Here is a 25,314-nt window from a genome sequence, read left to right on the forward strand (position 1 = left end):
TCGTCTGATTTTTTCTATTCATTCATTCGTCTGTCTAATGAATAAATTAATAGATGAAATTCCTGTTCGCATGTCCAGGTGTTTCACTGGGCATGTGCAGGAATCTCAGTGCTATCTAGTGTGGGCAGATGACATGTCCCACAGGGACTTCCTCTACCCACACAAAGATGGCAGCGCCCTGAATATAGATCGGGGCAGAAGATAAAGATTAAAAATTAGGTAATCTGGGGAGCTTAGGGGTATTTGGGGGTGACTAGGGGGTCAATTGGATGTAGTGGAGGTGGGAGGGGGGGTTAAAAAAAAAACAGGATTCGGCATGACAGTGCCGCTTTAATGAGCCAGGGGGGGTGGTCGGAGTTCAGTATTTAGTCTCTTCGAATGAATGGGGAATAAAATATTAAATAAATGTCCGAATGGAGTAGAAGAATAACTTGGGGAAAGCCAAATAGGGGTTTTGTCACAACAGGTAAGGCAGGGATATCAGTATCACCACAGGAAACACAAACATGCACCAATGGCAATCATTGTTCATGTTAATTACTTGCACTTTCTTATTCGTTCTACATGTAAACCTTGTGTAAACAATGCATTTTCATTCTGTATTGTGCACTTACTTTTATTGGCTGATTGCTGCATTATATTGCTTTGTTTATTAAAAATATTTAATAACAAATACAAATTTAAAAAATAAATCCTACATATATAAAACACTTAAAGGGACATTCAAGATCCCTACATGCTTTGCTTTATGTCTAAAGAGTGTGTACATAAAATTCAGATTCCAATAGAAAATGGCACTTATATAAACTAACCTGGTTACATCCCCAGGCTGTCAGTCATACAAATGGTTATTATACTTCCTGATTTGCTTTGCTCAGAGGAGCTAAACTCAAAGTTTTTTTTATATGTGGGATACAGAAGATCCTTCTAAAGTTCCTTCAGATAGTCACATGGTTGGGCAAAAATACCATCTTAGAGAAGTAAAGCCACGTGACTCTTCAATATTGCTGGCTGTCTAGTTATGTAGTCCATATTGGCGTTACCATATTATGCAATTTTAAAGTTTCATGATAACTCAAGTTTGGCAACTATAGTTTCTTCTTGCTCATTTGAGGCATTCCTAACTTTATGTGCATTTAGAGCTCTTTTTTAAAATTTCCACTTACATAATATTTTATTGCTAGTAGTCATGTGGTCATGCCAAGGTTAGATATTAGCACAGCCATACCATGCAATTCCAAAGTTCCATGATAATTCAAGATTCTGGATCATCACCAGTTGCTTCCTGCATATTATTTCTTTGATGGGGAAGATACCACCTATGCCTTGTGGACTGAGCTACTCAGATTGTGTTTTATATTTTAAGAAGTTTTTCTTAGTAATTGCCCATTACCACCTTCTACAGTATGTGCTATATATGTTTTATTTTGTTTTACATATTTATGCTGAGGACACAAACTAAAAGTGTATTGCACCACTTTACTGCAACAAAAAAATAACCATTTTGATCTTATTCACATGTGAATGTGCATCTACGACTATACTTATCTGTCCAATTTTTTCACAATCGTACTACACTATAATGTATCTGTTTCATTTATTCCATATATTGCTAAGGACCCTATTTGAAGTGAGAAACGCCCAATTATTCATAAGCAGAACGCACCTCTCTAGCATATATTTTGGAGCTATACACTAGCACGTGAAAGTGTAAATGCACTTCTGTATTATACATCTTTCATTTAACAGAACAACAATTGTTGTCATTGGGGTATATCTATCTACTAGAGACATCCCAGGCACCACACCCACTCATACTCTAAGTAATACTGTCACTGGCCAGCGTAGAGAGACCTCTGTTCAGGTGGAGCTGCTGCCTACCTCATTCCACCAATATACTTCTTAGAACGTGACTATCTGTATTATATGGTTTGGACAGTATCTGCTATGTGTACATATTCTTAAATAGAAACTATTTTATTCCTCTGTATTCAATGAATCCCCATCATTTCAATGACTGTAGAGATAGATAGATAGATAGATAGATAGATAGAGATAGATTCACTACAGATAGATAGATAGATTCGCTACAACATGATGAATATGTACTATGATCAATAAGAAAACACAAAACTTTAAGGAAACCAAGTGTACGTTGTAAGGAGATAGAAATCACTTGGACAGAGTTTGAGTCTGTGTATTGAGAAAGACAACAGTGAAGCCAAAATGACTATACATAATTTGGACAAGCAGAAAGAGATACTTCTTGGTGACAATCCAGAATAATAAATGACCTATTAAGACACGTTGAAAGTGGAAGAAGACCCTATATTTTAATATATCCTTTAAAGTGAATCAGTGTTGACATATAGCTGACAGATTGTCAGGGTATTTATATCGGCAGACATTTTGTGCTATGATAGAAATACAAAGTGTATATTCTGAAGTCAATTTGAACAGACCAGACTCCATTTTGTTATTCTCAAGTTAACAAAGAGACACAGAATTTCTATCCTTTCTCTAAAACTGACCGCTTTGCCCGAGCTGAATGGAATGTGTAATATAAACAAACCAAGTGATAAGAAACTGTCTAGGTGCTAATGGAATAGAATAAATTATATTCACAGACATAGGTGACAGAGGATTAAATAATAAAATTTTACTTTCTATACCTAACAACGTCCCATTATAGTGGAAGTTGAAATAAAGTTCACAAACTGTCATATTAGAAATTACTACAGAATTTCGAGACATATAGTCTGGACAAGTCTGAGAAAGACCATTTGAAGTGAAAGGATATTTAAAATTATAGCCACCATATAGATAACGTAAATGACGTCAAAATAGCCACCAGGAAAAGTTAACTCTTTCCTGGATAGGTATGTTTAGTGGGACAAGACTGCCATCGAGTCCAAATACTAAAATGGTTACCTAGAAGGGAACCACACCCCTAGTTTCCTATTGGTTCTCATTTTAAGGAATTTTCCCTTTAAAAAGTTAAGACAAGGGAAGAGAGGGAATTCAAGTTTGGAGAGAGAGGGAGAATCGGGCGATCAGAGTAATCAAGAAAATCAAGACACTCCATGCAGAGCAAGAGAGAAACATTCATTGACACTTAGCTACCTGAGAATATCTGTTGAGAAAATATCTACTTAACTGGTAAATATACTGGCATTTAATTAATTAATTAAAATTAATTAAAATTAATAGCATGATATATGACTGGATAAATCATGATTAGATTTCATATTTAGAAATCTTAATTATTAAAGAATATATATATGGTTATAGCATCCCATCTGCAGTTGGGATTAATATAGCCATTAATGTATTTGTGTGATTAATATCACGTTAGCATATTAGCACATTTATCCAGCTGTATTGATTGGCTCTAAAATAAGATAAAATATCTATTTAGACAAATTAATAAAATTATCAGCTTATACAACATAGTAAGATTTCTCATTGGATGGATCAAGGAAGTGATTACTGACTGTTTAAATATTTTTATTTAAAATTACATAGGAGTAGATCTTAAATCCCTAGAAGAGGTCTAGCCAGCATTGAAAGGGTTACTCTGCAAGTTTTTATTGCTCTACGCTCTGTCTCCCTGTGCAACTTTCACATTCCTTCTCTGTGAAGAAAGGGTCATAAATGTCTTGACGGCCTAATGTGTAGATCTTAAACTATGTCTTACGTCTTATATTGCCACTTTGTATTGCATATTCATGTTATACTGAATTTCCATTGATTATCATCATGCATGTTACTCATCATTATTATTTAAATTGTTAAGAAATAAAAATTATCTATTTTTATAACAATTTGTGAACTAATTGATATGATATACATTTCACTTATAACGATAACGACTTTGGGATCTGATAATTAAATTAGTGGGTAATTCTCTCTGTTTACAAATTATTATCCCATAAATATCCCCACAAGATTCAAAAAGAACAAAGCAATAATACTTTGTGTGCATTGCATTTTTGCATTCAGATTCAAACATTATGTTTCTGTGTTTTAAAGGACCACTATAATGTCCGAAATACAAATGTGTATTCCTGACACTATAATGTTAAAAATGCATTTTAGGTGGCCGACCTCCATTTGACCCTGTTAAAAAGTGTTAAAACTTACCTTTATTCTAGCACCAAGGGGTCCACTGGAGCTGGCTCCACCCCTACTCTGCCACCTTGGCTGAGATCAAAATTGAAGATTGTAACGGAATGCAGTATATTAGTCCACGATATCCGTTGGTATTCTCAGGAAATCCACAGTCAGAGCAGAAAGCACGGCAATATTCCCCATCCTCCCAATAACCGGACGAAACACAGTTTGGGAGTCAACTAACTTGCTTTATTCACAGACTTCCATATTTATGCAGTTCCCCTTGCAAGGGGTTTCCTTACAGCTGTTACAGGGGATTTCTCCCATCAGGCATTGTAATTATCCCAACAGGCATTGCTACACGAGAGGGATACTCCCACTAAAATGGACGATTAAGTGGATTATCCCCTCGTGGAGCAAAACCGACAATTTTATTAAAGACACGGAGGCTCCTATTATGCATAACTCTTTCTTTATTTCCTCAGCAGCAAAGATAGAGGAATATGAATATTGTAAAAAATGAAAGAAAAAACAGTATAGATACACAGGCAACCAATCACACAACAGAGGAAGTGAGTATATAAGGCCTGTGTTTCCCACAATCCCCCTCTTTCTTTGCTGCTTCCTCAGATCAGCTAAGTATTTTACCTTGCTCTACATGTTCTCAGCATTTATTGAATTTATTGAATTTTACTGCTGTTTACACTTTGCTCGTTTGATTGTGTATTTTATGTTTACTCTCCTGGTGTGCCTAGTGGGTTTCCCATCCCTCTATTACTGTTTTTTCTCCGCGGAGGAGATTTTCCCCTTGCCTCCCCTGCGGTTTGTTTTTTCCCCGCTGGGTGCTCGCTCGCAATCTTTCCGTGGGCGGCTGTTTGCCGCGGTCTGTTTGTTCCGACCGCGGCTGCATGTCTCTCGTCCTCTCGGCATACGTGCCGCGGGGATAAGGTGCACGCGCCCCTTCCCCCAGTAGGTCCGGACCGCAGGAGCTATCCGCCGGCCTCCTCGTGCGGTGGCCATTTTGGAGGCGGAGCTTACTCGCGGCCGGTTCCACTGTCTTTCTGCGGCTCGCGGTCCGCCTGCTGTCCGCCTCTGCTGTTCCCTGGGTCCCCTGGCACACCTAACTGCATCTTTTTTCCCTGTTCTCGTGGGTTAATCAACCCTGTTGCTCTACATACCCTTTCTAACGTAATCTGTGAGTAATTGTCCCTTCCATTATGCAAGACAAGGATGAAGGGCAGGAAGGCCCTACTGGCACTTTTTCTCAGGATGCTCCAGAGGGTAATATAGCTTCTCAGGAATTCCATGCCCTCTTGGACACCACTATGGCTTCATCCTTGCAGAAGGCCTTTGCCTCTGCCATGGGAGCGGTGTCCACATCGTTTTCCCAATCTCTGCAGAATATGCTTTTGCCCTCGTTGGCGGCTCCCTCCCCCCCGGGTGATGGGACCCCCCCGCCGGCCCCCGCCATGCCTGGGGCCCGTAAGGCAAGGGCTAAGGCAAAACACGTCAGCTCCCACTCCCCGATGCGGGCTATGCCTGCCATGATGGACTCGCTTGACGCGGTCACAGACAGCGCGCATCCCACGCGCAAAAGAGCCCCTGGCCGGGCTAAAAAGGCTAGATTATGGAAACGGGCTAGAGCCCTCAATGATGTGTCGGATTCCGACCGGAGTGTGGAGAATGAGTCTGACGCTATGGAGTATGACTCCTATGATGAGGATGGTTCGGACGAGGATTTGCCCCCTACGGGCGTAACCCCCTCGGGTTCCTCTACCGTTACCAAGGGCCTTGTTCAGGACCCCGCTGGGGATAGTAAAGTGTTATTTGACCCTCAGGGTAACCCCCTGTTTGACCCTGACGACCTCCGCCATCCCCGGTCAGCTGAATGGGTTCCCCCAGAACACATAGCCCAATATGTGGCCAGACGCATGCGTACCCCCCTGTCTAAGGAAGGTCGCAATAAGCTGCGGGCGGAGTGCCCCAGGCCTTCCCTCCCGGGCTCGGCCTGCAAGACTCCCGATATTGACCCCCAAATTGCCCAGTTCCTGAATAAATCTGGCTGGAAGTCCAAAAAGGGCCTAGACTACTCCCTTAAGGGCTGTCAGGACAAGATCTTGGATACCCTGGGCCCACTTTCGAAGCTCTACGAGCTGCTTGACGCCACTAGAACTGGCGATTCGAATTTGGACATCGATGTAGCCATCGGTTGGGTACAAAGGGCTATATGCCTAGTGGGGAACGCAAATACCGCCATGTCCTCTGAGAGGCGCAAGGCAACTCTCCTCAAAATTGACCCGAAATTGGCTGCCATGACGGTAGCGGAGCCGGGCCCTTCCGAAGAAGGGGTCCTGTTCGGTAATTCTTTCGTTAAGGACCTGGGGTCTTACGTTAAAAACCTTTACGGCCATAGACAAGGCTCAGGCGAACATGAAGCGCATGTTCGCGCCCAAGGTTTTTGGAGGGGCCGGGCGTAGCAGGAACCGTCCACCCGGCCGTGGTTTCCGAGGCTCATTCCGTGCCTCCAGAGGTTCCTTTTTCCCGTCCCGGGGATTTCAGGACTCAAAGACGCCTCCTTTCTTCCCGGCCAGAGGGAGATCTTGGGGCTCCAGATACCCCCGCGGTGCCGCTTCGGGCAGACGCCCTTATGGTGAGTACCCCTTCTTCCCCTGTCGCTCACGGGCGGGTAGCGGGGAGGCTGGCTCTGTTCCACCAAGGGTGGGCATGTATTACTTCGGACGCTTGGGTCCTCCAATGTGTGAAAGGTTATCACCTAGACTTTGTCTCTCAGCCTGTCCAATCTTATGTCCCCAGAGAACTGTCTCTTCCCCCAGATCAGGACAGGATGATCTCCGCGGAGGTCGAGGAGATGTTGTCCAAAGGCGCCATAGAAGAATTGCCGTGCGCCGCTCCGGGCTTTACGAGCAATCTCTTCCTGGTACCGAAAAAAGGGGGCGGAGTCCGTCCAGTGATAAATCTCCGCCCTCTCAACGCGTTCCTCCGCTACCAACATTTTCAGATGGAAGGTATCCACTGCCTCAGGGACCTCCTTCGGCAGTCAGACTGGCTAGCCAAGTTGGACCTGAAAGACGCATATTTCACGGTCCCGATAGCGGTGGCCTACAGAGACTACTTACACTTCACCTGGCACGGAAGGCGTTGGCGCTTTACCTGCCTACCATTCGGCCTTTCCTCGGCTCCTTGGTGTTTCACCAAGATCATGAAACCTGTAATGGAGTTCCTCCGCACCCGTGGAGTGCGATTGATCATTTACCTGGACGACATTCTAATCATGTCCCAGTCCAGAGACCACCTCCTAGTACATTTGAGGTGGACGATCGATCTGCTTCAGAACCTGGGTTTCATAGTCAACTGGGACAAATCGGTCCTAGAACCCACTCAGTCGATGGAATTCTTGGGTTTCAAGGTGGACTCCGTCCGCCAGTTTCTATACCTACCGGACTCAAAGGTGAAGGCCATCAGGAAGGAGTTGCGAAGTTCTCTTCGCGTATCAGACCTGTCCATCAGACAATTGGCACGAATTATTGGCCTCCTTGCGGCCTCCATACAAGCGATATTCCCGGGCCCGCTGCACTATCGTGCCCTCCAGAGGCTCAAAGGTTCACACCTCCGGTCGGGTCATTCATACGAATCCCGAGTACGACTGGACGAGGAATCCAGGGACGAGCTGGCGTGGTGGCTGGCACACATGGAAGCCTGGAACGGAAGGGCCATCTTTGGTTCTGTCCCGGACGTGGTGATCGAATCAGATGCCAGCTTACACGGCTGGGGTGCTCGCTGTGGCGACGTTTCCACCGGAGGCAGATGGTCCGAGATCGAGAAGTCCCTACACATCAATTGCCTGGAACTCTTAGCTGGGGCATTCGCGATTCGCAGCCTCACCCCAAGACGAGCGAACTGCTGCGTTCTCCTCAAGATGGACAACGTTTCGGCGGTACGCTATATAAACCATCTCGGGGGCACCAAGTCCAGGATGTTAGCCCTGTTGGCAAAGGATTTTTGGCAGTTCTGCCTTTCCCACAATGTCTCAGTGACGGCGTAACACATTCCGGGCCTAGACAATTCGGACGCGGATTGGAACTCCAGACATTTGAGAGACTCGGGAGACTGGCACTTGCACGTTTCGGTATTCAAAAGCCTAGACAAGCTATGGGGACGGTTCAGGATGGACTTGTTCGCGTCCCGTCTGAACACTCAACTACCGGAGTTTTACAGTTGGAGGCCGGACCCGGCGGCTGTGGCGACAGACGCATTTCTCCAGGAATGGCCATCGGGATGCCTGTATGCGTTTCCCCCATTCAACATGATCGCCCGAACGATCTCGAAGTTGGTTCGTCACGATTGTTGCCTGACGTTGGTCACTCCCCTGTGGAGATCCCGGCCTTGGTTCCCACGCCTGTTGGAGTTGTCAATAGACTACCCCCGATTGATCCCGAGCTTCCCGGACCTACTTCTGGATCCGGACGGGAACTCGCACGGTCTAGTGCTCCTGCAGCAACTGCCTCTGGTAGCGTGGCTCCTTTCAGGGGAACCTGGTCTGTCCCAGATGTTCCGAGGTCAACTCTCCTGCTCCTCGATAACGCCTGGGCTCCCGGTACAAGATCAGCCTACCGGGCCTCATGGAAATCTTGGTCTAATTGGTGCATGGAACGGGCAGTGGATCCCATATCTGCACCTCTCCATCTGATCCTGGAGTTCCTCACTTTGTTATTTGATGCGGGCAAGGCATACCGCACGATCAACCTTTTCCGCTCGGCGATTTCGGCCGGGCATAGTGGTCTGGATGGTTCACCAGTCGGCAGACACCCTTTTGTATGTCGTCTTCTCAAGGGTATCCGTCTCGCTCGCCCTCCTAGATCCCGTTTCTCTGTCTTCTGGGACGTCAACATCATGTTACAGTTCCTATCTTCATGGTACCCTAATCATGAACTGAGTCTCAAGCAATTGTCCTCCAAACTGGTGATGCTTCTTTGTTTGGTTTCGTGTAAAAGAGTGTCTGATGTTAGGGCCCTTGATTGGGACGCTATTGCTTTTACCCCGGAAGGTGTCGCTTTCAACATATCCAGAAGGACAAAATCGGCATCCAAATCGTTTGTGTATCCTAGGTTCCCAGAATGTCCGGCTCTATGTCCGGTTGACTGCTTGAAGGCTTATCTGGACGCTACTCAATCTATCCGCTTCTTGGACCTACATCCTTTATTCGTGTCTTTTAAAGCGCCTCACCGACCTGTGTCAACTCCGACTCTGGCGCGTTGGGTACGCTGGCTTTTGTCTTCAGCAGGTATTGACACTTCGGTTTTTACACCTCACTCTGTTCGGGGCGCCATGGCTTCAAAAGCGTCCGCGGTCGGCTGTCGACTGGAGGACATCATGCGTGCAGCGGACTGGTCTAGGGAATCGACCTTCCGCGACTTCTATTTCAGACCTATTGAACATATCGCATCTCAGGTGATAGCGCAGCTTTAAACTTGCATAATAGGAGCCTCCGTGTCTTTAATAAAATTCCCAGATTTTACTATTAACATGACGTAAAGTCATGATTTTATTAAAGACACGGAGGCGAGTATTATTCCCTCCCACCCTCCCGAGGTGGGTTTTTGGGATGAGATGCTATTGGATTCTTCGGGTAATTCAATTCGGTCTGTCTTTTGTTATGGTTTACGCATGTCATTTATATGTTATATTAATGATTTTCGTTATGTTTTTCAGATTCCAGTTTTTCTATGACTGGAGCTATCGGCATTATGTTTTTGATTGAAGTTTTTCTCTCATTGAATTGCCTACAGTTTGTTTTGGTAAGTCTACAGTTTGAAGTCTGGATATTACCATATTTCTCTCTCTCTTTTAGCTTGATGTTATCGGTTGGTTACCGTTTACTGTTCTGGACAAGTTGGATTTCGTTCTTCTTACCTGATCTTCGGTTTTCGCAAGAAAGAGGGGGATTGTGGGAAACACAGGCCTTATATACTCACTTCCTCTGTTGTGTGATTGGTTGCCTGTGTATCTATACTGTTTTTTCTTTCATTTTTTACAATATTCATATTCCTCTATCTTTGCTGCTGAGGAAATAAAGAAAGAGTTATGCATAATACTCGCCTCCGTGTCTTTAACGTCATGTTAATAGTAAAATCTGGGAATTTATACAGAAATCCATATTTTATACATTTTTACTCGCTTTTAGACGAATGACCGTTCGGTAGATAGCTGGGGTCGGCGGGCACATTTAGTGAGAATACCGCTCTGATCCCAGCTAAACTAACCGAACGCCGCACAAAATACATTAAAACATTGAGTTCGGTTTAAAAGTACCGAACATCTATGGGGAACAGAATGTGCCGAACGCGGAACTCCCGAACGCTCTGGAAGTCCAGCGGTGCTCGGATCATTGAGTAGCCGTTTTCAGTTCCAGGCTCTCGACGACCGAACACCGCTGCAGAGACAAAGGATCCAAGATGGCCGACCGCCGCATGGTCGGTAGCCGAACGGCGGCCACCTAGGAGAGCCCTTAAGTACCGATTGCAACATTGTTGCAATCGGTTAATTGGTGCCACACGACTTGTGAATGTGTGGTCTACCTGGGGAGCCCGCATTCGTACGGCGAACAGCCGGGATAGCCGTGTTTCGTCGAACGAATGCTTTGTATGCTGGCAGCGTACGGCTGCCAGCATGCGAACGGCCATAACACAGCACTTATACAGGTAAGGACATACAGTATACATTCAGCCTATGGACAACCTGCAATACATATAGTTCAGAAGTGGCTAGGTCTGCCACAATGCTCCCCCAGAACCAAGCCGGCATACACAGTCTGATCCCAACGGATCGGCTTGGGGATGTCCGGGGGAGTACTCACAGATCACTTCTCTAGTTCAGTCTGTCTGGATAACCCGTCAGCGTTACCGTTTTGTTTTCCTGGCCGGTAGTGGATGGTAAAGTCAAAGGGCTGCAGCGCCAAACTCCAGCGCAGCAGCCTGGCGTTGTCCCCAGATACACGGTTTAGCCACACCAACGGGTTGTGATCTGTGAGTAAGGAAAAAGGTTGTCCATACAAATACGGCTGTAACTTTTTAAGGGCCCACACCACGGCCAGGCATTCCTTCTCAATAGCGGCGTAGCTCACTTCACGGGGCAACAACTTGCGGCTTAAGTAGGCTACGGGATGTTCTCCGCCATCGGCTCCCACTTGACTCAGCACTGCCCCCAATCCAAACATTGAAGCGTCTGTGTGGACAAGAAATCTTTTAGTTGGATTAGGAGCAGTTAACACGGGAGCATTAGTTAGGGCTGTCTTGAGTTGTTGGAATGCCTGCTCACACTCTGGGGCCCAGACAACCAGTCGAGGAAGGTTCTTTTTGGTCAGGTCCGTCAGGGGTTTGGCCAGGGTGCTGTAGTCGGGTACAAATTTCCTATAATACCCTGCAGTCCCTAGAAACGCTAGCACCTGGGTTTTGGTCCTGGGGGTAGGCCACTTAGCTACGGCCTCAATTTTGGCTGGCTCGGGTCTCTGCTGCCCACACCCTACTCGGTGTCCCAGATACTGCACCTCGGCCATACCTACGTGGCACTTACTCGGTTTTAAAGTTAACCCGGCTTCCCCAATACGGTCTAAGATCGCCCCTATATGATCTAGGTGATCTTCCCAGGTCTGGCTGGAGATGGCTGTGTCATCTAGATAGGCACAGGCATAGTCCTGGAAGCCGTCCAGTAGCCGATCTACCATCCGCTGAAAAGTAGCCGGAGCGTTTTTCATTCCGAAGGGCATGACCTTAAACTGGTACAGGCCAAACGGAGTGACAAACGCCGACTTGGGGATGGCATCATCGGCTAAAGGAATTTGCCAGTATCCCTTACATAAGTCAATGGTAGTGAGATACTGACCCCGTGCCATCTTATCTAGCAGCTCGTCTATCCGAGGCATCGGGTAGGCATCAGACACTGTCTTGTCATTCAGCCTCCGGTAGTCAACGCAGAATCGGGTAGTGCCATCCTTTTTAGGCACCAGGACTACCGGCGATGCCCAGGGGCTATCTGAGGGTTCGATAACCCCTAGCTGCAGCATTTCATCCAACTCGGCCTTCATATGGGTCCGGACGGATTCCGGAACCCTATATGGCGCCTGTCGCATAGGTAGCTGTCCCGGGGTTTCAACTCGGTGTGTGGCCAGCGGAGTGTACCCAGGTAAATTTGAGAAGGTAGCCTCTTTAGCTACGATCAGCGCCTGTACCTGGGCACGCTCGTGAGGGCTTAGCCGCTCCCCCAGTTGAACTCCCCGGGAGGGCTCTACCGGTTCTTCCGGTTCTAGTAGATCAGGTAGGGGCAAGTTCTCCTGATCTTCTAAGGCTGAGGCACAGATTGCCGTCACATCCTCTATCCTCTCATGGTAGGGTTTGAGCAGGTTTACGTGAAGCATGCGTCTCTTCCCCACCCCTGAGCAGGGGCCGATTACATAGGTAGTGTCGCATCGCTGCTCCACTACCTGGTATGGGCCTTGCCAGATGGCCTGCAGCTTGTCTGTGCGGACAGGTTTTAAAATTAAAACCTTCTGTCCCACTTGAAAGCTGCGGTCCCTGGCTCCTCTATCGTACCAGTGTCGCTGACGTTGCTGAGCCGCCTGGAGGTTGGTGTGCACAGCCTGAGTTAGCGCCTCCAGACGGTCTCTGAACTCCAGTACATATGATACGATAGGGGTTTCGCTAGCTGTACTCTCCCCCTCCCAGTGTTCCCTAATCAAGTTTAAGGGTCCCCGTACTCTTCTCCCAAACAATAGTTCAAATGGGGAGAACCCGGTTGATTCTTGGGGAACCTCTCTATATGCAAAGAGCAGGTGAGGCAGAAACCTCTCCCAGTCTTTGTGGGTTTCCCCGAACGTCCGAAGCATCTGCTTCAGCGTCCCATTAAACCTTTCACATAGTCCATTGGACTGGGGGTGGTAGGCGGAATTGACTATTGGCTTAATGCCACATACCTTCCACATATGTTGGGTGACCTCGGCAGTAAATTGGGTGCCCCGGTCGGATATTATTTCCTGGGGAAACCCTACCCGGGAAAATACTTTCATTAGCGCTTCAGCTACGGTTTCAGCGTGAATGTTAGGGAGAGCCACAGCTTCGGGGTATCTGGTGGCGTAGTCCACCACGGTTAGAATATACTTTTTACCAGAGGGACTGGGTTTTGGCAGGGGCCCTACTATGTCTACTGCTACCCTGCTGAAGGGTTCGGCAATAATGGGTAGGGGGCATAACTTGGCCTTGTGGCGATCCCCTCGTTTACCTACTCGCTGGCAAACGTCGCAGGAGGTGCAATACTGTCGCACATCCTGTGAGATTCCGGGTCAGAAAAACGCATGCGTCAGGCGGTATCGGGTACGGGTCATCCCTAGGTGTCCTGACAAGGGGATATCGTGAGCAATTCTGAGCAGCTCCTGCCTATACTTCCGCGGTACTACTAACTGTTTGTTAGTCAAGGTGACAGACCCCCCCACGTCCTTGGCCGTGACACGGTACAATAACTCTTTCTCCCACGTGTAATGCTCCCCCTCTAACCCTGTCTGGTCAGCTTGGGCCCGGTCCCTATAGACTTGTAGAGTGGGATCGGTCTGTACTTCAGTGACAAAGGTAGTCGGGGTATCCCAGGATATGGGAGTCGGGCGGGGGTCATGGTCTCTTACCTGAGCCTCAGAGTGTATCGGTGTAGCCGTGGTGCGAGCCTGTTGCCGTGTGGTTACTGGATGGGCTTCCTGGTAGGGGGCCTGTGGAACAAAGGCAGAGGTCATCTGACCCAAATCATTCCCTAGCACAACATCTGCTGGTAAGTTCTGCATTAGTCCCACTTCTACTGTCCCCTCCCCCGCACCCCAGTTCAAATGTACTTTTGCCGTGGGTAGTCGGTATACAGCTCCCCCGGCTACCCGAACAGCCACAGATCCGCCGGTATGCGTGCCCTCCGATACCAAATGGGGTGCTATTAGGGTTAAGGTAGCTCCCGAATCCCGCAGTCCCTGAACTTCGTTCCCCTCAAGGGTTACCAGCTGCCGGTGATGCTGCCGGTTATCGGTGGCTCGGACCGACATTACTTCGTGCAATATACCCAGGGGTTCCTCCGCATGAACACTCCACAAATCCTGAGTGGCTGGTTCCCTCTGGTAATGGTGAGCAGCCGCCCTGGGTGCGGGGTTTGGACGCCCCTGATTCCAGGTGGGCCTGCCGCGATTCTGGGTGCATTCTCGGGCCATATGCCCCCATTGTTTACAGGAATGGCACTGGATGTTGGCCCGCCCGTTGTATCTGGAAGGTGGCGGTATCTGTCCTTGTGAGGGACGGAACGGAGCGGCTGTGGGCGCTAGAGATGGTGTAGCGCTAGGTAGTCCTGTGGGTCGGGAGTAGCTTTTGGCTACAGGTCCCTGGTGCCTCCGGGCATCAAAGTGTTGATCGGCCAATCTAGCCGCTTCGGTTAGGGTGAGGGGTTTTCTGTCCCGCACCCATTCTTGAGTCTCTGGTGACAATCCATTAAAAAATTGCTCCAGCAACACCATCTGACGCAATTCCTCCATGGTGGTGGCGTTGCTGGCCTGTATCCACCCTTGGGAGGCTTGATCTAATTTGTGTGCCCATTCTGCGTGCGAATCTCGCTCTGGTTTGCGTAAGTGTCTGAACTTGCGCCGGTATGCCTCTGGGGTAATGGCATACCTCTCCAAGATAGCGCGCTTTACTTTTTCATAATCTTTGCTGTCCTCACTGGGCACAGCACGGTACGCTTCGGCTGCCCGACCTGCTAGTTTGCTTGCCAGCAGTTGCACCCATACTGACCGTTCTAGCTCATGCAGATCACACAGTCTTTCAAAGTCCTGCAAGTACCCATCTATTTCGTCCTTTTCCTCGCAAAAAGCTCTGAAGGCCTGGTACGGGATCTTGGGCTTTACCGGGTTGTAAAGGGACCCGGCTTTGGACTCGGTTCGAGTCAAGGTGTGTTGCGGGCTGTGTGCCATAACATATTCCTGCACATTTGCCATCACCAGGTTCAACATGGCATCCGATATAGGCTGCGGCAAAAATGCTAGCCTGGTCCTCATCTCTCTTTCATAGAGGGTTTCCTCCATAACTACTGGGGGTGTAGCGCTGCGGGTTTGGTCTCCCTCCATCAGCTCGGCAATTAGGGTAGCCTTGGTTTTGCTGCTGGCTACTTTCCCTCTGGCTTCCAGTAGTTCCTTTAAAGTCTGTCGTTTCAGTATGGTATAATCAATCTCCATACGAATTGCCTTTGCTTTCCTTGTTCGGTAGTTCCAGTTACACGAACTCCTCTTTTCGGCTGTAAGGTTCGGATCCCGTCGCTTGCCACCAATTGTAATGGAATGCAGTATATTAGTCCACGATATCCGTTGGTATTCTCAGGAAATCCACAGTCAGAGCAGAAAGCACGGCAATATTCCCCATCCTCCCAATAACCGGACGAAACACAGTTTGGGAGTCAACTAACTTGCTTTATTCACAGACTTCCATATTTATGCAGTTCCCCTTGCAAGGGGTTTCCTTACAGCTGTTACAGGGGATTTCTCCCATCAGGCATTGTATTTATCCCAACAGGCATTGCTACACGAGAGGGATACTCCCACTAAAATGGACGATTAAGTGGATTATCCCCTCGTGGAGCAAAACCGACAATTTATACAGAAATCCATATTTTATACATTTTTACTCGCTTTTAGACGAATGACCGTTCGGTAGATAGCTGGGGTCGGCGGGCACATTTAGTGAGAATACCGCTCTGATCCCAGCTAAACTAACCGAACGCCGCACAAAATACATTAAAACATTGAGTTCGGTTTAAAAGTACCGAACATCTATGGGGAACAGAATGTGCCGAACGCGGAACTCCCGAACGCTCTGGAAGTCCAGCGGTGCTCGGATCATTGAGTAGCCGTTTTCAGTTCCAGGCTCTCGACGACCGAACACCGCTGCAGAGACAAAGGATCCAAGATGGCCGACCGCCGCATGGTCGGTAGCCGAACGGCGGCCACCTAGGAGAGCCCTTAAGTACCGATTGCAACATTGTTGCAATCGGTTAATTGGTGCCACACGACTTGTGAATGTGTGGTCTACCTGGGGAGCCCACATTCGTACGGCGAACGGCCGGGATAGCCGTGTTTCGTCGAACGAATGCTTTGTATGCTGGCAGCGTACGGCTGCCAGCATGCGAACGGCCATAACACAGCACTTATACAGGTAAGGACATACAGTATACATTCAGCCTATGGACAACCTGCAATACATATAGTTCAGAAGTGGCTAGGTCTGCCACAAAGATCTCAGTCAATACACTGCTTTTCCATATGGAAGCATTTGGAGGCTATTGTGCATGCGCGACAAGACGTAGCACTGCATAAATATCTCCTCATAGAGATGCATTGCATCAATGCCTCTCTATAAGGATTGTTCAGCGCCTCCATGCAGGATATGAAGACACTGAATGTCAGTGCTGCACATTGTGTAGAACTGACCCATGAAGCAACTCTAGTGTCCGTCTGAGTGACTACCACTAGAGGTGTTACTAATCAGTAAACACTGTCTTTTCTCTAAAAGTCAGTGATTGAATTAAAATGCCTGCAGAGTTGTACTATACACACCAGAAAAACTACATTATGCTGTAGTATCAAAGTATATTTTGTTTCTTCACCTTATATATGGCAGAAGTGATGCTGAAATCTGTCTGTTAGTGAAGTGCTGTTAAAACACACAGGGGAAGCAAATTTTCTCATTACAAAAAAGTGAGTGAGAATTTTAACCATTCAATTTGAACCATTAAACATCCTACTTTGCATGCTAAAGAACTAGTGGGCAGTAAAGTGAGTTATATAGTTTATGATCTCTATAAAGCATTTATTACTGCTCTTTTAGAATTCGTTGTTGCAGTTTCTGTATTGCAGGGGTAAAACTGCAGAACCACTGCACCCAGACCACTTCATTGAGATTGATTTTTATATAGTCTACCACAAACTCGCTACCAAACATGGGATAGATTCCTCAGGGGAAAATAATCAGCCAATACAAATTGTGTATTTGTGAGTTTAATGTTTACTGAAGCACTATAAATTACAGAGAAGTAAATCATAGACAAAATAAAAAATATAAAAATTGTAAAAGTAAATATAAATTCAAGATAAAATATATATATTGTAAAATGAAAGAACCACAGAAATTATAGCATTAGTAGATTACTATGCAACTAGTTCCCAGTGTATAATCAGGAAGTAAAGTCTACTTCCTTGTTACAAAACGGTTACACTCAATATGATATTTCATTCAGCCAATCCTAAATTCTGGAAAAAAATGTTTTTCTTATTATCAAAAAATCTCACACGCATTTTATCTATCACAACTCACATAATTATAGAATACAAAAAAGCATTTACTTGTAATAATTAATTCATTTCAATAATCTCTTTTAAATTTGCCATTCAATTCTCTGTAGAAAAGAAACTATTTAGAAGAATAACGAGTGCAAAGGCAACATACACTATTCCTAAGTGTCCTAAGTGACTTTGATAGGTTACAGTTTCCATTTATGAGGATCACAGAGCAGAGAAAGTGAATAAAGCTAGTAGAAATAGAGGAGTAATAAAGTATTGACATATCATCAATGTAAAATACAGTTACTGCATTAACTGTAAATAATATAACATTGAATGACAAGACAGAGATCACAGTTTTCACTGCACGAACATGAACTTCTACATTGGAACCTCTGAAACCACGAATGTTGCCTTGCATATTCTTTATGTGTCTATAAAGAGACATGACAATGTTCATAATGGAGTACCCAGAAAAAAAGAAAGCAAGTGTTGAGAATGTTCCATATATCAGAAATGATACTATAAAATTGCTACTATAAGTTAAAATATGTGACACTGAATCATTGTCTGCTTTGCTTGGTAGTATTTTTTCAGGCCTGAACAAAGCCACCGGAAGGCTGACCAACAATGCTACCAGGACAGACGGTATTGGAATCCATGGAAATATCTTGTAGAGCCTCCTTTGTAGAGAGATGTAGAACCTGTTGCACAGGTTATTGATTTTTAAACAGAAGTACGTAGTAAGCCAAGCACAGAACCAGAGATTACAGAATATTAATGCAAGATGCAACATTATATAGAACGCTTGGTTTACTTTCTCATAAATTAAATTTGAAATCAGCCTCAGGAGTACAAAGAACACATTTGAGACACTGATCCAGGTGATTAACTGATCACTTAAATTAAACGTTTTGTTTTTAGTCCAAGCCAGTAGATTTGTAACAATAATGAACATATTTCCAGAAACGGACAATGCCAAAGCAATCATTTCAACTGCCAGTACTGCAATGCATGACAGACTACGCATTTTTGTCTCCTCTAGTTGATTAGATCATTAGAAATGGGTTGTCATGGATAAATAGTCTCAACTGCCTTACTAGACATTTATACTACAATTTCTCTCCAATAAAATAAACAATATTTAAAACCGTACCTTAATGCAATCTGTGTACCATGCAAATTAAATCTCCATGCAATAAGATACTATGGTTCAATTTCACGTATGCAAATATTGAATGTTTTAGAATTATAATTGACACATTGAACCACCCAGGCCCTTAAAAAAAATAAAAAATTTTGAAAAAGTTTGTGGCCGTATCAACAGCCCACAAATTCAAATATTATAATAATAAAACTATTATAACCCAGGTTACTTTGCATAAGAAATTTTGAGGATTTTTACATGTCCATTTTATAAAAAGTCTGAACGTATAATGGCATCTCATGCCTTGTTCACATGCACAATGAATTTTAGTTGTGAATTTAATGACACATGGTAGAACCCCAAGTCCAGAAATCTTCTTGTGTTTATAGTTTTTGTGACATTACAGGACCAAATCAGCAACCTCCCAATTTAGTTTTTCAAACCTTTTGACAGAGTGATGTTCTGTGTCAACATCTCTTCATTTTCTGGGGGTAGATTATCAGCCCACAAATTCAGATCACCTGTTTTTGGCATTTCATTTGCAAAAGTTAAATCCTCAACAATTTCTCATTTTAGTCTTTTTTCATGTGGAAAATCACAAGTATCTTTCAAATCTAGTTGGGAAATACACTAGTTACAACATTAAAACACCTGTCAGGTGGAGTGAAAAACATTGATTATATCATTACAATGGCACCCGTCAAGGGTGGGATATATTGGACAGCAAGTAAACAGAACTTGACAAGTTCTGGAATTTTAGCTATTTGTCTGTTTAAACATAATTTACCTCTTCCATATTACCCACACATATTATTTGTAATTTTGTTCAGGATGTGTAGGGTTTTTATTTCACATCAAATATTTATACATATAATATAACTTAATATGAAAAAAAATTAAATTTCAAAATGTGAAAAATTAAGAACTGTTGATATTTTCTTATTTCTGCATGGAACGTTACCAAGAATGTCATAATACTCTTCGCTTTTACTGCAGTAAAATACACATATTAGTGTTCAGCAATGTCTCACGAGTATAACAGTATCTAGAGGTTTAATGGGGTATTAAAATGATACAGGGTCTAATATAGGGCTTGCCCCCTTTTCAGTTTTTACACATTGAAATTTGCCAGATTGGTTTGCTGGACCTATGTTGCCTTTGAGATCGTATGGCAGCCCAGGAATGAAAATTACCCCCATCATAGCATACCATTGCAAAAGTAGACAAAATATTTTTAAAATGGAGTATATGTCCAGTCTTTTTTAGTAGCCACTTAGTCACAAACACTGGCCAAAGTTAGCATTCATATTTTTATTTTTGCATTTTTCACAAACTGCCTTTTCACCGATGATGATATCAGTATTATAAATGTTTCTGCTCTAAAAAAACAATTTTTTTTGTGTAGAGCAGCGTTTCCCGGTTTAAGATTATGCAAGCTTTAGTGTACCTATAATCTTAAATGTATTAATGACAGGAGGAAAATATTTGCTTAATTCTCTCTTTACTAGAACTCCACAGCAGCACATTAACATAGAGAGAAAACAACCAATCAGAAAAAAATAAAGTACAATAAAAGTCCCCTCCCAACCAACTACTTCCTCTTTCAAGCTGCGACAAAACCAAAGAATAGAACAACCAAAGAAATATAACTGTAGTAGTAGAAAAAACTAATCCAACGACAGTCATCCAGAAGAAGAACTTGAACGTGGAACGTAGATTAAACTTTACAAAATACAGAAGGAAATCAGCGCTAATTAACAGACAGATGAAACTTTAAACTGAAACTAGATAAACAGAATCGAAAGAATTGGTTAACGAATGAAATGTACTTTGAAAAAACATGCAGCCACCCAGAGTAATTCAGACATTACTAAAATCAACAGAAATCTCACCCGAACATTCTAGAAGAATAGCAAACAAACATGTGACAAACCTTAACGTAATCCTGTAGAACAACATACCTGATACAGCCAAATCGCCTGACAAAACAGAATAAGGGTAGGGTGACACTGGGAGGGAAATATTCGCCTCCTGCCATTAATAAAATTAAGATTATAAGTACACTAAAGCTAGCATAATCTACAATTTTATAACATGACAGGAGGCTTCATATTTGCTGTTTTAACGCTCAGCCAAGAAGGCAAATGAAGCATGATCCGCTGGCCTGAAATAAAATCGTCGGAAAGTGTCTTCTCAAGACCAGTCTGCAGAGCATAGGATATCATGGAGGGAGGCTCCAGCTATAAGGGCGTCACACGACGCTGCACCCCTAACAGAATTCGATCTGAAGGCCGAATCCACACTGGCCAAGGACAACAACTATCTGATCCATCGCGCCAGGGTAGTAGAAGAGATCAGCTTGTGAAGTCGTACATAGGAGACCAGTAATTGTCCGGAACGAGAAGGGCTAAGCGGAGTTGTAATCGACACATATCGTGATAGAGCCGCCACCACGCAGAGTTTAGGTGAGTCACGGAAATATGGGTAGAAGATAGCCGTCGAGTCCGACTTGGTATGCCTAGACACCTAGAAGGTCACCCCATCTGGAGAAAAGGAAAACTCATCGACATCGAAAGCATGGACGTCAGAGACCTGGAGAAATGAAATGAGGCATAGCAGGAGAGCAAATTTAGCCAAAAGCTGTCGGAGGTACAGGTTCTGATTATCTGGCCAATCCTGGAGGAACGATAAGACCGCATGCATGTCCCAGAGGGAGGAGTAGTTAGGCGTCATAGGACGTGTTAGTCTTATGCCCCTGAGAAGTCTGCAACCAACGGATCCTGACCAAAGGGGAAAACATGGAGTGGCACGTGAGCCACCGAGATCGCCGACCTACGTTAACCGAACTATATGACCGCCCAAGGTCAAACAAGTGAGAGAGGAAGTTCAAAACACTGGATACAGGGGCTGTAAAGAGATCGGTATTTCGTTTCAGGCACCAACAACACCAAGAGTTCCGTGCTGACAAGTAGCATCTCCTAGTTCCAGGAGCCCAGGAGACCCAGAGGAGCTGACTGTGATAGTTCATCACGTTCCAAGTTCCCCTGAAAGAGTCCAGGCCACTAAGCGGAGGTGGCTGTCCACCACCAGGGGATAAGGGTTACCTCGAGGGTCAGAGAGGACCGTCTGTGAGGCTGGCAGGAGGATCGGATCCTGATGTGAAAGTTCCAATAGCTCCGGAAACCAAGCATGACTTTGCCATAGGGTGGTCAGTAACAACAAAGATACACGTTGACGTCGCATTTGTAGAAGGACTCTGGAGATCATAGTGAACGGAGGAAACGCATAAGCCCTCCAATGTCTGGAGAACCAGTCCACCGTCAGGTGTAAGAAATTGATATGAAAAACATTGTATATATTATATCAATATATTGTATGTAACTCTCTGTGCATGTGACTGGTTTCCCAACTTGAGGTCATCTACTTGATAACAGTGTGATAATGATGAAAGCTTTCAGGAGAGCAAAAAACAAGTCACAACGAGTGCTGATGAGAACGGACAACAGCTCAATTAGCCTGCCCTTCGATGGATCACCGCTCAGTTCTCAAGCTGGTTTTAGCTCATCTTGTTCTCAGACTGATTCCACCCAAAAGGGCAGAACAGATCCAAGATACAGGATGGCTCTGAGAGATACAGCAAACCCAGACGATCATTTAAACCTTGTTAAGCATCATCAGTGAGGTATAGCCAATATTCCTCTAGGCACCGTGAGCAAGGGGTCCACGTCTGGATTACCCTTTAAACTTAAGGAAAACAAAAAACAAGTCGCAAGAGAGTGCTGAGAACGGACCAAAGCTCAATTAGCCTGCCCTTTGGTGGATGCACTAGAAGGCATCCACCGCCGTGCAAGCCGGGTCCGGAAGCCAACTGGACTGGAAGTTCGTCCCAGAGGCGAAGAGATCCACTGTGAATGGGCCCATCCGGTCTGCGATCTCGGGGAAAATTGAACGATGGAGTCTGCAATTGCTGGCGTCCCTCCAATGTCTGGAGAACCAGTTCACTGTCAGGTTCGACACTCCCAGTGAAATTGATATGCAAAACATTGTATATATTATATCTAGATATTGTATGTAACCAGGGGCGGACTGACCACTCACAGGGCCCTCGGTCAGTGGGTGATCAAGGGCCCCCGTCCTGGTACAAGGTTTCTTGGTTCCCTACTACTCTTCTCCCCCTTCTTTCTGCTGCTTTCACACATATATTATGTGTAGGCTGGCCAGCACACAGAATAGCTGTGTGAGAGCCACACAGCCCTGACTCCCACACCCGTGGAGCCCCCAAAAATGGCTAGATTTACTTTTAAGTGGTTAGTCCAACCAGAAACAATTTTTTAATAAACACTGTATTTAGATGGAGTAACCCTTGCTGACGTGCATCCCCAGCAATTAAAATAAAGAAATAAAGCAAATTTAATGACACACTTCCAAGGATTTTGCTGAGGACATCACAGGCAGCGTCCCCACATGTGCAACCATACAAGTAGCCACATGTGTTCGGAGTCTACTTGTGGGGTTGCGTGTGTGGGGATGCTGCTAGTGATGTTGTGTGCCTGTATGTCAAAGTGTTGTGAATTAATCGTTACTCTTGTTTTAACTATTGTACAGCGCTGCAGAATATGTTGGCGCTATATAAGTGATTGTAATAATTGTGTGTATGGAAGCTGTGTGCAGTATTGCAGTGGTGGGTATGCTGTTTGTGATGTGTATCTGTAGGGAGGCTGCATGTGGGATTGTGTCTATACAGCGAGGCTCCTTGTGGGTGTTTGCGTGTGTTAATGGGGCTATTTGCAGTGCAGTATGTGAGTGGACAGGGCTGGTTGTGTTGCAGTGTGTGTGGGATAGAATCTGTAGTAGGCATCTGGTGTTTACTGGGGCTGTTGTGTGTGCGTGTTTGGATAATAGGGGCTCTACTGTGTATAAGTAGTATAGTGGCTGTAGTGTGTGCATAGGGGGTAGATGCTGAAGTAGGTGCAGGAAGGCACGGGGGCTGTGGTGGGCACGGAGAGGCACGGGGACTGAGGTGGGTGCGGGGCTGGACAGAGGTTGTGGTAAGCACAGGAAGGGACATAGAAACTGTGGTTAGCGCAGGAGGGACATAAGGGCTGTGGTGGGTACTGAAAGGGATAGGGACTATGGTGGGTGGTGGATGCGGGTAGACAAGGGGCTGTGGTGGGTACTGGAAGGCATAAGAGCTATGGTAGGTGGAGGTGGCATAGGGGCTGTGGTGGGTACATAGGGGCTTAGGAAGATCCTGGGGTGAGTGTAGGGAGGAATGGTGGCTGAGGTGAGTTCAGGGGAACTGAGATGGGTGCAAGGAGAGATGTGGTGTGTGGAGGAGGAGCTGAGCTGAGGTGGGTACAAAGAGGGGTTGAGGGGGTACAAAGAGGGGCTGAGGTGGGTAGAGAGGGGGCTGAGGTGGGAGCAGGGGGGTGCTGAGGTGGGAGCAGGGGGGTGCTGAGGTGGGAGCAGAAGGGGCTGAGGTGGGAGCAGGGGGGCTGAGGCAGGTACAGGGGGGCTGAGGCAGGTACAGGGGGGCTGAGGCAGGTACAGGGGGGCTGAGGTGGCTGAAGGGGGGACTGAGGTGGATGAAGTGATATGGCAGAAATCATGCCATCTCTGATCTCCCCAGCCATAGCATTGCTGTGCTGCCGGGCCCCTGACTGCCTCGGGCCCTCGGTCCAGGACCGATCTGCCCGAGTGGTCAGTCCGCCCCTGTATGTAACTCTCTGTGCATGTGACTGGTTTCACAACTTGGGGTCATCTACTTGATAACAGTGTGATAATGATGAAAGCTTTTAGTTTAATTTTACAGCACCCAGCTAAAACAAAAGCTTACATCCCTCCAGCAGTTCTCCTGTCGACTGAGGTGGATGAAGGGGGGGCTGAGGTGGGTACAGGGGGGTCTGAGATGGGTACCGGGGGTGAGGGGGATAAAGAGGGGCTGAGGGTGGGTAGGGCTGAGGTGGGTACAGGGGGCCTAAGGCTGGTACAAGGGTCTGAGGTGGGTACAGGGGGCTGAGGTGGGTACAGGGGAGGTCTGAGATGGGTACAGGGGGGACTGAGATGGGTACAGGAAGGGTCTGAGGGGGGGCGAGGTGGGTAAAGGGGGGCTGAGATAGATAAAGGGAGGCTGAGGTGGGTACAGGGAGGCTGAGGTGGATACAGGGGGGCTGAGGTGGATAAAGGGGTGCTGAGGTGGGTAAAGGGGTGCTGAGATAGATAAAGGGGGGCTGAGATAGATAAAGGGGGGCTGAGATAGATACAGGGGGGCTGAGATAGATACAGGGGGGCTGAGGTGGATAAAGGGGGGCTGAGGTGGATACAGGGGGGCTGAGGTGGATACAGGGGGGCTGAGGTGGATACAGGGGGGCTGAGGTGGATACAGGGGGGCTGAGGTGGATACAGGGGGGCTGAGGTGGATACAGGGGGGCTGAGATGGGTAAAGGGGTGCTGAGATAGATAAAAGGGGGCTGAGGTGGGTACAGGGGGAGATGTGGTGGGTGCAAGGAGACAGGGGGTGCTGAGGTGAGTATGAAAAATAAAAATCTACAAGGAGCTTATCTGAGCTGTCTGCCAGGCTGCTGCAGCTTATTCTCTTCAGGCGAGGGCAGGAAGTGATGTCACTTCCCGGCCCCACCTCTTCCTCCTCACACACAGCACCGCACAGGAGGAGGAGACCTGGCAGCATGAA

The 25,314-nt window shown here is 46.1% G+C and overlaps 1 protein-coding gene and 1 long non-coding RNA gene across 2 annotated transcripts in view; one reads left to right on the forward strand and one right to left on the reverse strand.

Annotated features, from left to right (window-relative positions):
• The window catches only part of LOC134582826 (uncharacterized), an 859,230-nt gene that overhangs the window by 466,116 nt on the left and 367,800 nt on the right, over positions 1-25,314 (forward strand). The window lies entirely within an intron of this gene.
• On the reverse strand, positions 17,607-18,506 carry LOC134583150 (taste receptor type 2 member 10-like). Its single transcript, XM_063439970.1, has one exon. It carries the CDS (start codon positions 18,504-18,506, stop codon positions 17,607-17,609), a length of 900 nt encoding a protein of 299 aa, XP_063296040.1.

This window comes from Pelobates fuscus, chromosome 13 (genome assembly GCF_036172605.1).
Source record: "Pelobates fuscus isolate aPelFus1 chromosome 13, aPelFus1.pri, whole genome shotgun sequence".
Taxonomy (NCBI): domain Eukaryota; kingdom Metazoa; phylum Chordata; class Amphibia; order Anura; family Pelobatidae; genus Pelobates; species Pelobates fuscus.